Source organism: Anas acuta, chromosome 5 (genome assembly GCF_963932015.1).
Source record: "Anas acuta chromosome 5, bAnaAcu1.1, whole genome shotgun sequence".
In the NCBI taxonomy this organism is placed as follows: Eukaryota; Metazoa; Chordata; class Aves; order Anseriformes; family Anatidae; genus Anas; species Anas acuta.
This window is the reverse complement of record NC_088983.1, coordinates 30398580-30413309: the sequence shown is the minus strand read 5'-3', so window position 1 is coordinate 30413309 and position 14730 is coordinate 30398580. Positions and strand designations below refer to the sequence as shown.

The window sequence follows — 14730 nt, the reverse complement described above, 5'->3', positions numbered from 1 at the left end:
TGCCTCCTTCACCTGCCTGGGGGTACAGGGAGTGGGAGAAGACGAGAGGAAAATGCGGCCGTGGGGTTAACCCTGCGCCCCTGTCCAGCCCCAGGACACCCTCTTGTGTCCCCAGGTGTCCCCATGCCCCTGATGGGGACCCTCACTTGTGACATGGTCACAGGGACAGTTGGCACTTGAGAAACTCTGTGCACTGGCAGCCCTGCGGGGATGCCTGGCTGCAGCACCGCGTGCTGAGGCTGGCCTGCAGAGGCAGGGCAGGGCTGTCCCGCTCCCCTCATCGCCAGCCACTTCCCCGCTGGAGGCATGTTTTGGGCTCACCGTCACCCCACAGCACGATCTGTGGTGGCATCCCATGTCCCAAGCGGTTTGGGCTGGAGCAGAGCCAGCGGTGACGCAGGGAGCCAAGGGGAAGGGCTGGAAGCTGGCAGCCTCCCCCCTCCAGGGACACGGGGCAGCCTTTGCATGCACCCTGCACTCAGCAGGGACGTGGCTGTGGTGCCAGGGTGCTGACCGGGCTCCCCAAAGCCACCTCCTCCGGGTGTAAGGCTCCCCGTTAGCCAGGACTGCACGGGAACACGGGCTTTGCAGCCTCGTGCGTCTTCTCAGGGCTGCTGGAAGCTGTTGGCTGCTTCCCACAGCCCAGCATGGAGCAGCTCCGTGGGCAGCAGCCTCTGGGCGGTGATGCTGGCACAGCCCCCGAGGATGAGGGTGGCATGAGGTGAGAGCAAAGGGATGGCAGCGTGCGGCCGGGACACAGGGGAGGCAGGAGGTGTCCGGGCTCCCTGCCCACTCCCCGGCTTCCCCAGTTTGATGCTGGGTGGGCACCGGGCTGGGGGACGTGGAGCTCCTGTGCCTCAGTGCCTGGATGGGGATGGGGTCCCTCTGATGTCCCCATACCCACAGCGGGAACCCCTACGCGGGGCTGGTGAGCCGCCTGCGGGCAACCTGGCTCTCGGGGAAGACGCGGCCCCTGGAGTACCGGCTGGCCCAGCTGGAGGCCCTGGGCCGCTTCCTGGAGGAGAAGAAGCAGGACATTCTGGAGGCCCTCGACTTGGACATGCGCAAGGTGAGGCCACCGGGGTTGGGCACAAGGGGCTGGGGCAGCCAGGGGGCTCTGCCCTGGGCTTGGAGCTGGTGGGGAGCACCTGGAGATGTTCCTCCATCCCCACCCGCAGCAGCCTCAGCGTGCAGGGTTTCTGAGGGCTGGGGCAGAGCAGACCCTCAAAGAGCTCCTGATGGATATCCCCCTGATGGATACCCCCCCGCTGTGGTGCTGCTCGTTTCCCTGCACTGTGGGCACTTCACAGGGCTCCTTATCTTCTGTTCTCTGTCCCCATTGATAACCTCCGCTCAGACAACCACCCCATCCTCACCACAGCCTGGCTGTTTCGTCTTCTCCTGCTTGCAAACACCAGCTCTTGCATTGGAAGGAGGTGCAGAGCGATGCTTGGTCCCTTTGGGGAATCCTGTGCTATATTTCACCCCAAACCCACAGTCCCCAGCCCTGGCTGAAGGCTCGGTGCTGTCCCATAGCCTGGGTTTAAATGCTGCATGGGGTGGGTGTCAGAGCACGTGCCGGTGACGATGGGCACGGTGCTCTGTGTCCCCAGCCGCCCTTTGAAGCCGAGTTCTCCGAGGTCCTCCTGTGCAAGAACGAGCTCAACACCACCCTTAACAACCTGTCCCACTGGATGAAGGACGAGCAGGTGGACAAGAACCTGGTAAGGGGGAAGAGGAGGGGGAATGGACCTTGCCAGGGCAAGCTGTGGGTTTCACGTGGGGACCTGTCCCACCACAAACTCCTCCTGATGCGCTGGGTGTCCCACAGGCGACGCAGCTGGACACGGCCTTCATCCGCAGGGACCCCTACGGGGTGGTGCTCATCATCGCGCCCTGCAACTACCCCATTTACCTCCTCCTGGTGCCCCTCATCGGAGCCATCGCCGCCGGTCAGGCTGAGCCCGTCCCCTGCCTGCATGACGCCGGGGCTGGGGACGCTGGTGCGGGGTGCCAGCACAGCCGGCTGTGACCACGTCGCAGCTCTAATGTCCTCTCCATCTCCCCCTAGGTAACTGTGTCGTCGTCAGGCCCTCGGAGATCACCAAAAACAGCAAGAGACTTGCGGTGGAAGTGCTGCCCAGGTACCTGGACAAGGTAAGGAGCTCTCTCCAAGGCTGGCTTCTTCCCACCCGCTGCACGCACTGGGGGTGCCTGCGCTCAGGCACGTCCCACCTCGGAGTCCTCCAGGAGATGTGCTGCAGCCTCCAACCTTGCCCGTTCTGCTTCTGCCACATATTGGGGTCTTAGAGCACCAGCCCCTGGCTGCCCCACTGCTTGCTCAGCCCCAGGGTGGGGATGAGGACGGAGTGGCACAGGGGACCCTTCCTCTTACACCGCAGGACTGCTTCGCCGTGGTGACTGCGGGCAAGCAGGAGACCACCAGGCTGCTGGAGAATAAATTCGACTACATCTTCTTCACTGGTACGTCCTGAGAGCCAGAGCCTTGGGCTCTGATGGATCTGGGGTGGAGGGTCTGGTGGGACTTGGTGCACTTTCCCCTGGAGTACCACGTCCCAGAGCTGGGCTGCAGCGTGGTGGGATCCCCACTGTGACGCATCCCCTTGTGGCCCACAGGCAACCCTGCCATGGGCAGGATCGTGATGACAGCTGCTGCCAAGCACCTGACGCCAGTGATGCTGGAGCTGGGGGGCAAGAACCCCTGCTACGTGTCCGACAACTGTGATGTGCAGAACGTGGCCCGGCGGGTGGCCTGGGGACGCTTCTTCAACGCGGGGCAGACCTGCATCGGGCCCAACTACATCCTGTGCAGCATGGAGATGAAGGACAAGCTGGTGCCCGCCCTGCGTGAGGCCATCACCACGTTCTATGGCCCCAACCCGCAGGAGTCCCCCGACTTTGCCCGCATTGTGGGGGACAAGCAGTTCCGCCGCGTGCGGGCACTGCTGTGCAGCGGGCGCGTGGCCATCGGGGGACAGACGGACGAGAAGGAGCGCTACATCGGTGAGGGCTCGCATTTTGGATAAGTCTGTTCCACCTTGCATGGGGTGGGAGTGGGTTTTGGAGAGGGTTTTGCAACCTGAGGGGAGCTGGAAGGGTTATTTAGAGAAGGTCTGCGTGGGAGCTGGGCAAGGCACCCAGCCTCGGAGGAGGAACCTGCCCCCTGCGCAGGTCAAGGTGTCTCCTCCAGCCTCGGGCACGGCCGATGCCTTTGGGTTTCTTCCTCCGCAGCCCCCACGGTGTTGGTGGACCTGCAGCCCTCCGATCCTGCCATGCAGGAGGAGATATATGGGCCCATCCTGCTCATCATCACTGTGGCCAATGTGGAGGAAGCCATTGACTTCATCAACAGCCGTGAGCAGCCGCTGGTCGTGTATGTCTTCTCCTCCGACAACAAGGTAGAGCACACGGGCTGCACGGAGCCCATCCCGCTCTCCTTGGCGTGCCTTCAGCCACGTTCGTGCCCCAAAGATCTTGGTTGGGGCAGAGATCTGTGGCCAAGGGAGAGAAGCAGGGGGTGCAGGGACAGGGCACCAAGCCACGTCCCCTTCTCCCTTCCCCTCCCAGGTGGTGAACCAGGTGCTGGAGAAGACGAGCAGCGGCAGCTTCTGCAGCAACGACACCCTGATGCAAGTGACACTGACCTCGCTGCCCTTCGGTGGCATTGGTAAGTCCGCAGCCCCCAACCTGCCTGCCTGGGGTAGGTGTGACCGGGTCCCTGGTTTGTCCCACCAGAAGCCTTTTGCTGCGCTGGGGCTGAGCCCTGGGGCTCTGCAGCTCTGTTTGTGCTGGGCACCGCAAGGTTTCTTCTCTCTGTGGCTGCTGGCCCAAGCAGCATTCCCTGCATACAAAGAGCTGTCTTATTCAGAAAGGAGTAGATCAGAACGTGGCCACCACAGGAGCATTTCAAGACCTTCAGTTTTTTTTGTGGATCTCTCAGTATTTCTGAGCTTCCATGGGATGTTTGCTATCCGGAGCATCAGCTGGAAGAGGTTCCTCTCCTTCTCTGAAGTCTTGTAAAGGCTTCGGAGCACGGCTGTGTCCAGATCTTCATTCTTTTTCACCATGACCCTAGGCAGATGTGTGAGTAGGAGCAGAGCAGGCACGACTGAGCTATCTCCACCTGTTTCCAGCTCAGAGGATTTGCTACCCCAGAAGGATCCCATGTGTTGGGGGGTCTCCAGGCACTTATCCAGGCTCTCCTTGAATCCAGGAGAACTTCTGGTCACCACAATTCCTGTGACACAGGGTTTAACATGGATGGAGACACCCGTGTCTGATGATGAGCCTTGCTACCTGCTCTGGTAGCAAGGAACATCCCCACGGGAGCCACCTCCGTCCTCTCAGAGCCAGTGTGGAGGGCGAGGAGGTGTTGGGGGGGGTCTGTGCGTGTGGTGGAGATGTTGTGGTAGGGAAGTGGGGCTGCTGGCGCCTGCTCTGGCACCAGGTGAGGTTTAGCAAGCAGGAACTTCCACTTTCATACTGAGCCAAAAAGAGAACAGAAACTTAGGAGGAGAAGGGGGAACAAGAGCTTAAGACAAAGAAATGAAACCAGTTTAAGGCAAAGAAATGAAAACAATTTACCAAGGGTTTTAGTTGCTTATGGAGATGAGGACCCACCTCCCAGCATCTTCAGGGGCACCCCGTGAAGAAGACCCCACTGAGGGCGAGGACAGTGGTGGTGTGGTGCCATGGGGTGACTGAGGTGGTCTCCGGGGCTTGGAGCCCCATCCAAATTAGAGGAAGCAGTTGGGGGGGAGATAACTTTGGGGTGGCCCTCGCTGGGCGCTGTCACAAGGCGGGCCCCGTGCTGTGTGTTGCAGGATCCAGCGGCCTGGGGAAGTACCACGGCAAGTTCACCTTCGACACCTTCACCCACCGCCGCGGCTGCCTGCAGCGGGGCACCGGCCTGGAGCCCATCAACACCCTGCGCTACCCGCCCTACGGACCCCACAAGACTGGGCTGGTCCGGGCCGCCACCACCGTCAAGCGCCAGGGGGAATGCGCCCTGCTCTGAGGGGCCACCATGGGGCCACCATGGGGCTATCATGGGGCCATCATGGGGCTATCATGGGGCTACCATGGGGCTACCATGGGGCCATCATGGGGGTACCATGGGGCTACCATAGGACCACCATGGGGCCACCATGGGGGTACCATGGGGCTACCATAGGACCACCATGGTGCCATCATGGGACCACCATGGCCACCATGGGGGTACCATGGGGCTACCATAGGACCACCACGGGACCACCATGGGGCTACCATGGGGCTACCTTGGGACCACCATGGGGCTACCATACGACCACCATGGGACCACCATGGGGCTACCATAGGACCACCATGGCCACCATGGGGCTACCATAGGACCACCATGGGGCTACCATGGGGCTACCTTGGGACCACCATGGGGCCACCACAGCCCCACCGCAGCCATGGCGGCCCTGCAGGGCAGCTCAATAAATGCTTTCAACTGCTGAAGCGTCCCATCGCCTCCCTGTGCCCGCCGCCATCGCGGTGCCCCCTCAGCCCCCTACCCATCGGGGTGCAACTACTGGCATAGGGGAGGGACCGTGCCTCCGCAGCGCAGCGCTTCCGCCCTCACTTCCCCCTGCCCAATCGCCGCGCCGCCCCGCCGCCCTACGGCCAATCCGCGGGCACCTCGCTGCGGCCCCTCTCTCTCTCCCCGTACGGGCTCTCCCCGCGCCGCCAATCATCCAGAGCCAACCAATAGAAAGCGAGCTCCGGCAGCGCGGCCCGCCCACCTCCCGCGAGGCCCCGCCCTCAGCGCGGCGGCCCTCCCAGTGAAGCCGGCGGCGCCCTGCGCATGCGCCGCATCGTTTCGCGCCTGCGCGCTGGGACTTGGGGGCTGGGCCAGGGGTCAGGACGGCCGGGTCCTTGGGGGAGGTGAGGCCGGGGCGGGGGGGGACGGGGGGGCCCGGGGGGGGCTGAGGGGGGCAGGGGGCCTTTGGGGGGGGCGGGAGGAGCCGGGGGCCTTTGGGCGTTTTGGGGGGGGCGAAATCAGGGCCCCTTGGGTGGGTTTTGGGGATTTTGGGGGGGGGGGGGGCGAAATTTGGGCCCCTTGGGTGGGTTTTGGGGATTTTGGGGGTGGGGGGGGATGAAATCAGGGCCCCTTGGGTGGGTTTTGGGGTGTGTGGGGGTGAAATCTGGGTCCCTTGGGTGTTATTTTTTGGGGGAGGGGCGAAATTTGGGCCCCTTGGGTGTTATTTTTTTTGGGGGGAGGAGAAATCTGGGCCCCTTGGGTGTTTTTTTTGGGGGGGAGGGTGAAATCTGGGCCCCTTGGGTGGGTTTTGGGAAGGGGGTGCGTGTGTCAATTAACCAGGGGGGGCAGAAGGGCCATGTCCCGTGTGGTGCTGGGGATTTTGGGGACGTTGGGAGCGCCCAGGACACCCCCGTCCTTCATGGGGGCGAGGGGGGGCTGCCCCCAGCAGCCAGCCCAGCCCCTGTGTGCCCCCCCACGACCCCCAGCACTCGGATCCTGCACCCCCCCCCCAGGCAGGAGCGGTCATGGCAGCGCTGCGCCTGCTGCACCGGGCTGCCCGTGCAGGTGAGCATCCACCCCGCTCCCCCCACCCCAAAACCGGCCCCGTTATCCCCCCCCTCACCCATTTTCCCCGTTCTCTGCCCCCTCCCAGGCCCGCTGCCTGCCCCGTGCTACCTGCGCCCGCTCAGCACCACCGCCCCCAGGGACTGCTACAGTGAGTACCCCCCGCCCGCCCCCATCCCGACGGGGGGCTGCCGCCGCCCCCCCCTGGCGCCGTGCAGGGTGGGGACGGCGTCCTGCTCCCCGCAGAGTACGTCAACATCCAGGAGCCGGCCATGGACATGAAATCCATCACCGACCGCGCCGCCCAGACCCTGCTGTGGACGGAGCTCTTCCGAGGTGAGCCCCGTATGTCCCCCCCCCATCTCCATCCATCCCCCTGCTGCCCCCCGGGGTGACGTCCTGCTCGTCCTGGCACCCCCCCAGGCCTGGCCATGACGCTGAGCTACCTCTTCCGTGAGCCGGCCACCATCAATTACCCCTTCGAGAAGGGCCCGCTCAGCCCACGCTTCCGCGGGGAGCACGCCCTGCGCCGCTACCCCTCCGGGGAGGAGAGGTGCATCGCCTGCAAGCTCTGCGAGGCCGTCTGCCCGGCACAGGTGAGCCCCCCCTGCACCCTGCATCCCCCTCATCCATCCCTGGGGGCTCCCTGGTGCCGTTTTTCACCCCCCTCCCTCGGTGGCAGGCCATCACCATCGAGGCCGAGCCCAGGGCTGACGGCAGCCGCCGCACCACGCGCTACGACATCGACATGACCAAGTGCATCTACTGCGGCTTCTGCCAGGAGGCCTGCCCCGTGGATGCCATCGTGGAGGTGAGCCCACGACGGGGAGGGGCTCCCAGCCCGGGGAATGAATGGGGGGGGGGCCACCGAGCTCCTTGGGGTCTCACGGTGAGCGTCTCCCCAACGCAGGGCCCCAACTTCGAGTTCTCGACGGAGACGCACGAGGAGCTGCTGTACAACAAGGAGAAGCTGCTCAACAACGGCGACAAGTGGGAGGCCGAGATCGCGGCCAACATCCAGGCCGATTACCTGTACCGGTGACGGCCGGGGGCCGCGCCGTGTCCCCCCACCCCCCAAATCCCATAATAAAGGGCCTTCGGGTGCCTCCACAACCCCCCCGTGCTGGGGGAGGGTGGGCACCGGCCCCTTCCTAACCCCGAGCTCGTGCCTTGGTCTCTTCTTCGCCAACCCTGCGCGGGGGCAGCAGGGGAGGGGGCGGCACGGTTGTGCCACGGGGAGGGGGACAACGGTGCTGGGGACGACCCCGCGTCCGTTCCCCATTTTGGGGTGGCACGGGGAGCCCCAGGAGCAGGGGATGTGGATGCTGTGGGGTTACTGAGAGGAGCAGGAGCTGGGAGGGGGCTTTGGGGTGCGCGCATCAATGGGGCGCCTTTTGGGGGCGCGCCCCGGGGGCGCCCTCCCCGCCGCGTCCCGGCTCCGCACGGTCCCCCACGAGGTCCGGGGCAGGCTCCCGGGGCCGGTGCCTCCTCCCCGGGGCCGGGCCCTTCCTGGGGGAAGAGGAAGTGCGGAGCCCGGCCGGCCCCGCAGCCCTGCCCCGGCCCCGGCCCCGCCGCCGCGCACCCGGGTAGCGGGTGGGTGGGTGGAGAGGGGGGACCCTATAGCGGGGGGGCGGGGCTGGGAGGGAGGGAGGGAGGGGTTGAGGGGGGGGTCTGTCCCGGTCCCGGTGCCCCCCCCGGGATGCGCTGGCCCTGACTCAGAGGCAGCTGAGCGGGGCGGGGGGGGGGCGGGCGTTGTGCATGCGGGGCGCAACGCGGGGCCGTGGCACAGCCCCGGCACCCCCAGCTCCGGGGACACCGAGCGGCACCGACACCCCCCCGGGACCAGCACCGGCACCCCCCGGGGCCGTCCCCGCTCTCTGAGCGCTCGCCTCCGTCCCCAGCCGGGTGCCCCGGGACCAGCGGGGTGCCCCCCCCAGGGGGCCACCATGGGGTCCCTGTTCCGCAGCGAGGAGGTCTGCCTGGCCCAGCTCTTCCTGCACTCCGCCTCGGCGTACAGCTGCGTCAGCGAGCTGGGCGAGAGGGGGCTGCTGGAGTTCAGGGATGTACGTAGGGGGGACGCCCGGGTGGCCCTTGGGGTTGTGGGGTGGGCTGCGGTGGGCAGGGCGGGCTGGGGGTTTCGGGTAGAGTGGGTGTAGGGGGTGATCCGGGTGGTTTCGGGGTGCTCCGGGTGCAAGGGTTTGGGTTGTTTGGGGTGCTCTGTGTGCAAGGGTTGGGGTTTGGGTGGTTTGGGGTGCTTCGCGTGCAGGGGATTGGGTTTGGGGTGCCTTGGGTGCGAGGGTTTGGGCTTGGGTGGTTTGGGGTGCCTCGGGTGCAAGGGTTTGGGTTTGGATAGTTTGGGGTGCTTTGGGTGCAGGGGACTGGGTTTGGGGTGCTCCGGGTGCAAGAGAGTTTGGGGTGCTCTGGGTGCAGGGGATTGGGTTTGGGGTGCTTTGGGTGAAATGATTTGGGTAGTTTGGGGTGCTCCGTGTGCAAGGGTTGGGGTTTGGATGGTTTGGGGTGCTTTGGGTGCAGGGGATTGGGTTTGTGGTACTCTGGGTGCAAGAGTTCTGTTGGGGTTTGGAGGGTTTGGGGTGCTTTGGGAGCAGGGGACAGGGTTTGGGGTGCTCTGGGTGCGAGGGTTTGGGCCTGGGTGGTTGGGGGTGCTCTGGGTGCAAGGGTTGGGGTTTGGGTGGTTTGGGGTGCCTCGGGTGCAAGGCTTAGTTTGGGGTTTGTTTGGTTTGGGGTGCTTCGGGTGCAGGGGATTGGGTTTGAGGTGCTCCGGGTGCAAGGGTTGAGGTTTGGGTGGTTTGGGGTGGTTCGGGTGCAAGGGTTTGGGATATTTTGGGTGCAAAGCATTGGGATGGACAGCTTTGGGTGCCGTGGGTGCAGCGGATTGGGCTTGGGTAATTGGGGTGCCATGGGTGCAGGATAATGGGCGTGAGTTGTTTAGGGCACCCTGGGTACAGGGGGATTGGAATGGATGGCTGCGGGTGCAGGGGGTTGGGCGGTCTGGGTGCAAGGGTTTGGGGCCGTTTGGGGTGCAGGGGATTGGGATGGGTGGCTTGGGTGCCATGGGTGCAAGGGTTTGCATTTGGATTTTAGGGTTTAGGGTGCTCCGTGTGCAGGACCCTGGGGTGTTTTGGGTGCAGGGGGGCTGGGATGGACGGGTTTGGGTGCCCTGAGGTGCAGGGGCTTGGGCACGGGTGGTTTGGGGGCTCTGGGTGCAGAGGGCTGGGGGATTTGGCGTGCTCTGGGTGCAGAGGGTTGAGCCGGGGTGCTGTGGGAGCAGGGAACTGGCGCGGGCTGGGGGTGCCGGGGTCGGTGGCACGGTGCTGGCCCAGGCGCTGCCCCCCAGCCCCCCAATGACCGTGCCCCCTCCGTCCCCAGCTGAACCCCCACGTGAGCGCTTTCCAGCGGCGCTTCGTGGGCGAGGTGCGGCGCTGCGAGGAGATGGAGAAGACCTTCAGTGAGTGCCGGGGAGCGAGGGCGCGGGGCAGCGGGGGGGGTCCCACCTTCCCCGAGCCCCTCTCCCACCGCTTTTCTTGCAGCCTTCCTGCAGCAGGAGCTGCGAGGGGCCGGGCGGGAGCTGGGGCCGTGCCCCGAAAACCCCCCGGCGCCGCTGGCCCGCGAGGCGCTGCGGGTGCAGGAGCAGTCGGAGCAGCTGGCGAGGGAGCTGCGGGAGGTCAGCCGGAACCGCGCCGCCCTGCGCGGGCACCTGCGGGACCTGCGCCAGTACCTGCACGTCCTGCGCGAGGGGCAGCGCCTCACCAGCCTGCCGGTGGGTGCCGGGACTCCCCCTTCGCCCCCCACCCGGTTTTAGGGTTGCTGCCACCCCCAGCCTCCTCTCTCTGCTCCCCGGCACCGCAGGGTCCCCCTGGATCGCCGCCGTCGAGCCGGGCGTTCTCCGAGCACGATCCTCTGCTCGACCCCTCTGTGCACCAGCACCTCGACCGCAAGATCAAGTAAAGGGGGCCTGAGGGGTCTCCTGGGGGGAGGCTGTCACCTGTGGGGCCGGGGCACGGCTGCAGGGCAAGGGTTGGAGGTGAACCGTGGGGCAGGGGCATCATGGTTGGAGGATGGGGTTGGAGCTGGGCTGCGGGGCAGTGGTATGGCTGGAGGATAAGGGTTGGAGGTGGACCACGGGGCAATGGCATGGCCGTGGGGCATTTAGGTAGGCTGTAGGACAAGGGTTGGAGACAGGCTACGGGGCAGGGGCAATGCTGTAGGGTACGTGTTGGAAATATGGCAGGGGTGGTGGCAGAGCTGTGCCCGTCCCAGTGCCCACGCTGCGTCCCCACAGCTTTGTGACCGGTGTCATCCACCCGTGGCGGGTGAGCGCCTTCGAGCGGCTGCTGTGGCGTGCCTGCCGTGGCTACCTGGTGGCCAGCTTCGTGGAGATGCCTGAGCCCCTGGAGGACCCGGACACGGTGAGCGGGGTGCTGCGGGGGGTGGCAGGGAAGGGGGACGGGGTGGCCGGGGCTGACATGAGCTACGTTGTCCCCAGGGCGAGAGCGTCACCTGGGTCATCTTCCTCATCTCCTACTGGGGCGAGCAGATCGGGCAGAAGATCCGCAAGATCTCGGACTGGTGAGTGAGCAGCCTCACGCCATCCGGCCCCAAAAAGGTTTATTTAGCACTGCTGCCCCCCCACCCCGACACGGCGCTGTCCGTCTGTCCCAGCTTCCACTGCCAGGTCTACCCCTACCCGGAGAGCGAGGCCAGCCGGGCAGAAACGCTGAACGGGCTGCTCAGCCAGATCCAGGACCTCAGCGTGGTGAGCAGGGCACCGTGAGGGCATCTGGGGGGGGTGGCCGCACTGGGACCCAACCCCCCCCACCCATCGCTGACCCCCCTTTTTGGGCACACGCAGGTGCTGGAGGAGTCGGAGCAGTACCTGGCGCAGGTGCTGGACAAGGTGGTGCAGGCACTGCCCACGTGGCGGGTGCAGGTGCAGAAGATGAAGGCCATCTACCTCGTCCTCAACCAGTGCAGCTTGGACGTCACCGAGAAGTGCCTCATCGCCGAGGTCTGGTGCCCCGTGCGGGACCTCACCCAGGTGCAGGACGCCCTGCGCCAAGGCTCGGTGGGTGCCCGCTGCGGCGGGGGCTGCTTGGGGGCCCCCCGTGTCCTTCTGCCAGGGATTGCGTGGTGGCCCCGTGTTCCTCGTGGCAAGGCTTGCTTGGTGGCCCTGTGTCCTTGTGCCAGGAATAGTTTGGTGGCCCCGTGTCCTCATGCCGGGGGTTCCACATTGTCTTTGTGCTAGGGTGACGTGCCCCGTGTTGGGACGTGTCATGGGGTGAGGTTTATCCCCCAACCCCTGGTGCCCTGCATCCCCGTGCCACCCCCAGCTTGCGCCCCATAACCCAATGCCCCCCCCCACCATCACGGCGTGGGGGTCAGGCCCTGGGTGCCCTCCCCGCAGTACAAGAGTGGCTCGAGCGTGGAGTGCTTCGTGCAGCGCATCCCCACCATGGAGAGCCCGCCCACCCTCATCCGCACCAACAAGTTCACCGCCGGCTTCCAGAGCATCGTGGACGCCTACGGGGTGGCCAGCTACCAGGAGGTGAACCCCGGTAAGGACCCCCGGACCCTCCCCTCGGCACCTCGGGGCTGGGGGGGGAGCCCGGAGTGACGCAGTGCCCCTGCTCCCGCAGCGCCCTACGCCATCATCACGTTCCCCTTCATCTTCGCCATCATGTTTGGGGACGTGGGGCACGGGCTGCTCATGTTCCTCTTCGCCCTCTGGATGGTGCTGTACGAGAACAGACCCAGCCTGCAGCAGGCCAGCAATGAGGTGAGCGGGGCGTGGGGCAGGGCTGGGGGGCCTGGATATGGTTGTGGGGGCACGGGATGGGGTTGGAGGTACGGGATGGGGTTGGAGGTATGGGATGGGGTCGGTGTGGAACGGGGCCACCTGGCTGCAGGGTCGGAGGCGTGGGCAGGGTGGTGTGGGACGGGCACAGCGTGGGGCAGGGGTGGTAGCAGGGCGCCACGTTTTGCCCCCCGCAGATCTGGCAGATGTTCTTCGAGGGGCGCTACCTCATCCTGCTCATGGGGGCCTTCTCCATCTACACCGGCTTCATCTACAACGAGTGCTTCAGCAAACCCACCGTCATCTTCCCCTCGGCCTGGAGCGTGGCCACCATGGCCAACCGCTCCTCCTGGAGGTGGGACCCCGTGAGCCCCCGTGAGCCCCCCCAGGTCCCTGCCTGCGCTGACCCCCTGGCTCTGCCCGCAGCTCTGACTACCTCGCCACCCACCCGTCCCTCACCCTGGACCCCAACATCACCGGCGTCTTCCAAGGGCCCTATCCTTTTGGCATTGACCCGGTGAGTGTCCCCTGGGGGCGAGGACGGGGTGGGACCCTCGGCGGGGTGGCCCGGCGTCTCACCCACATTGCCCCCGGCAGATCTGGAGCTTGGCCACCAACCACCTCAACTTCCTCAACTCCTTCAAGATGAAGATGTCGGTGGTGCTGGGCATCGTGCACATGGCCTTCGGCGTCCTGCTGGGCGTCTTCAACCACGTGTGAGTCCCCTTCCTCGCGTCGTGCCAAGGGGGCCGGGGCCGGACTCCCCCGGGGCAGGGTGGGGTGGGCGAGGGGGGTCCAGAGCTGGGTGCGAGCGTGGTGAGCCCGGCTGGTGCCCCCTGCCCAGGCACTTCAAGCAGCGGCACCGGCTGGTGCTGGAGCTCCTGCCCGAGGTGGTCTTCCTGCTGGCTCTCTTCGGCTACCTCGTCTTCCTCATCTTCTACAAGTGGATCAAGTTCGGCCCCGCCGACTCCCGGGTGGCTCCCAGCATCCTCATCCACTTCATCGACATGTTCCTCTTCACCTCCAACGCCGACAACCTCCCGCTCTACGAGGGGCAGGTAGCACCTCCGGGACCCCCGCCCGGCATCGCGAGCTGGGGCTGATGGGGTTGGGTGGGATTTGGGTGCTGGTGGGACCCCGTAACGCCGCGTGCCGCCTGCAGGTGCCGGTGCAGATGGTGCTGGTGGTGCTGGCGCTGGCGTCGGTGCCCGTCCTGCTCCTGGGGACGCCCCTGTACCTGTGCTGCCAGCGGCGTAGGCGGAAGACAAGCCACCCCCCGGTGAGGCTGGGGACACAGTGGGGGGCTCGGATGGGGCAGGGGGCACGGTGGCATGGCCTGAGTGGGCCGATGTCCCCGTGCAGCCAGCGGCAGAGCAGGAGCCGCTGCTGGAGGGGCAGGAGGCCGGCAACTCCGTCAACGCCACCAAGGAGGACGTGGAGAGCGGGGGGCACGGCCCTGACGCCGAGGTGAGGGCTGGGAGTGAGCGAGGGGGTCGGGCTGTGTCCAGACCCCCCCCAAACACACAGACACACACACAACGTCCCACCTCTGTCCCCGCAGCACTTGGACTTCTCCGACGTCTTCATGCACCAAGCCATCCACACCATCGAGTACTGCCTGGGCTGCATCTCCAACACCGCGTCCTACCTGCGGCTCTGGGCGCTCAGCCTGGCCCACGCACGTGAGTGTCCCAACCCCCTCACCCCACAAACTGCCCCCCCGGGAGCCAGGCTGAGCCTCGCTGCCCCCCTTTCCCAGAGCTCTCGGAGGTGCTGTGGAGCATGGTGATGCGCAAGGGCTTCGTGCGGCTGAGCTACGCGGGCGGCGCCGTGCTGGTGCCCGTCTTCGCCGTCTTCGCCGTGCTGACCGTGGCCATCCTGCTGGTGATGGAGGGGCTCTCCGCCTTCCTGCACGCCCTGCGGCTGCACTGGTGAGCCTGGCGTGGGGGGGGGGGTGGTGGCAGGATGGGACCCCCCGCAGGCCCCACCGGGTCTCACCGTGCCCCCTCTTTCCTCGGCAGGGTGGAGTTCCAGAACAAGTTTTACGTGGGGGCCGGCTACAAGCTGTGCCCCTTCGCCTTCGCGCCCGATTCCTGGGAGTAGCCGAGCCACCCCGTGCCGCGTGGACCTGGGGGGCTCGCAGCATCGCCGGGAACCCCCCAGAGCCGTGGGGCTGGGGGGGGTCCGGCTGCAGCACCCCCCGGGTCTCCTCCTCTCCTTCCCGAACCCAGAGGCTTCCACAGCGAATAAAGCCCCCCTGGTTCCCCCAGCTCCCTGCCTCCGTCCCCTCCTTGGGTGAGGGTCCAAGGGGGGGGCGCAGGGGGTCCCC

The 14730-nt window shown here is 66.1% G+C and overlaps 3 protein-coding genes across 4 annotated transcripts; all 3 read left to right on the top strand.

Moving 5' to 3' along the window:
- Window positions 1-74: 74 nt before the first annotated feature.
- On the top strand, window positions 75-5498 carry LOC137858078 (aldehyde dehydrogenase family 3 member B1-like). Its single transcript, XM_068685527.1, has 10 exons — window positions 75-721; window positions 907-1069; window positions 1614-1724; window positions 1832-1952; window positions 2072-2157; window positions 2403-2484; window positions 2638-3024; window positions 3253-3419; window positions 3589-3688; window positions 4845-5498. Exons 1-10 carry the CDS (start codon window positions 648-650, stop codon window positions 5036-5038), a joined length of 1485 nt encoding a protein of 494 aa, XP_068541628.1. The 5' UTR covers window positions 75-647; the 3' UTR covers window positions 5039-5498.
- A 334-nt stretch (window positions 5499-5832) lies between these two features.
- NDUFS8 (NADH:ubiquinone oxidoreductase core subunit S8) lies at window positions 5833-7750 on the top strand. 2 transcript variants are annotated; one of them, XM_068685578.1, is made up of 7 exons: window positions 5833-5928; window positions 6538-6589; window positions 6678-6740; window positions 6836-6925; window positions 7013-7185; window positions 7272-7400; window positions 7500-7750. In XM_068685578.1, exons 2-7 carry the CDS (start codon window positions 6550-6552, stop codon window positions 7629-7631), a joined length of 627 nt encoding a protein of 208 aa, XP_068541679.1. In that variant the 5' UTR covers window positions 5833-5928; window positions 6538-6549; the 3' UTR covers window positions 7632-7750. The 2 variants fall into 2 exon arrangements, with proteins under 2 accessions (XP_068541679.1, XP_068541678.1); XM_068685577.1 differs by having other exon boundaries at window positions 5849-5928; window positions 6511-6589.
- Window positions 7751-8228: 478 nt separating this feature from the next.
- Window positions 8229-14669, top strand: TCIRG1 (T cell immune regulator 1, ATPase H+ transporting V0 subunit a3). Its single transcript, XM_068685498.1, has 19 exons — window positions 8229-8652; window positions 9977-10055; window positions 10138-10367; window positions 10457-10551; window positions 10890-11016; window positions 11094-11176; window positions 11270-11363; window positions 11460-11672; window positions 12012-12162; window positions 12244-12383; window positions 12599-12756; window positions 12828-12918; window positions 12999-13117; window positions 13246-13459; window positions 13564-13680; window positions 13764-13868; window positions 13963-14083; window positions 14161-14332; window positions 14423-14669. Exons 1-19 carry the CDS (start codon window positions 8536-8538, stop codon window positions 14502-14504), a joined length of 2508 nt encoding a protein of 835 aa, XP_068541599.1. The 5' UTR covers window positions 8229-8535; the 3' UTR covers window positions 14505-14669.
- The last annotated feature ends 61 nt before the right edge of the window (window positions 14670-14730 follow it).

What these genes read in the sequence shown, in the direction of transcription:
- LOC137858078 (XM_068685527.1), top strand. Translation starts at nt 648, where the DNA reads ATGGAGCAGCTCCGTGGGCAGCAGCCTCTGGGCGGTGATGCTGGCACA. An exon ending in TGCCCAGGTACCTGGACAAG is followed by an intron (nt 2,158 to 2,402) that starts GTAAGGAGCTCT and finishes CTTACACCGCAG; the next exon opens with GACTGCTTCGCCGTGGTGAC. An exon ending in TCTTCTCCTCCGACAACAAG is followed by an intron (nt 3,420 to 3,588) that starts GTAGAGCACACG and finishes TTCCCCTCCCAG; the next exon opens with GTGGTGAACCAGGTGCTGGA.
- NDUFS8 (XM_068685578.1), top strand. Translation starts at nt 6,550, where the DNA reads ATGGCAGCGCTGCGCCTGCTGCACCGGGCTGCCCGTGCAG. An exon ending in CGCCCCCAGGGACTGCTACA is followed by an intron (nt 6,741 to 6,835) that starts GTGAGTACCCCC and finishes TGCTCCCCGCAG; the next exon opens with AGTACGTCAACATCCAGGAG. An exon ending in CCGTGGATGCCATCGTGGAG is followed by an intron (nt 7,401 to 7,499) that starts GTGAGCCCACGA and finishes TCCCCAACGCAG; the next exon opens with GGCCCCAACTTCGAGTTCTC.
- TCIRG1 (XM_068685498.1), top strand. Translation starts at nt 8,536, where the DNA reads ATGGGGTCCCTGTTCCGCAGCGAGGAGGTCTGCCTGGCCCAGCTCTTC. An exon ending in AGCGCCTCACCAGCCTGCCG is followed by an intron (nt 10,368 to 10,456) that starts GTGGGTGCCGGG and finishes CCGGCACCGCAG; the next exon opens with GGTCCCCCTGGATCGCCGCC. An exon ending in CTGGGCGTCTTCAACCACGT is followed by an intron (nt 13,118 to 13,245) that starts GTGAGTCCCCTT and finishes CCCCCTGCCCAG; the next exon opens with GCACTTCAAGCAGCGGCACC.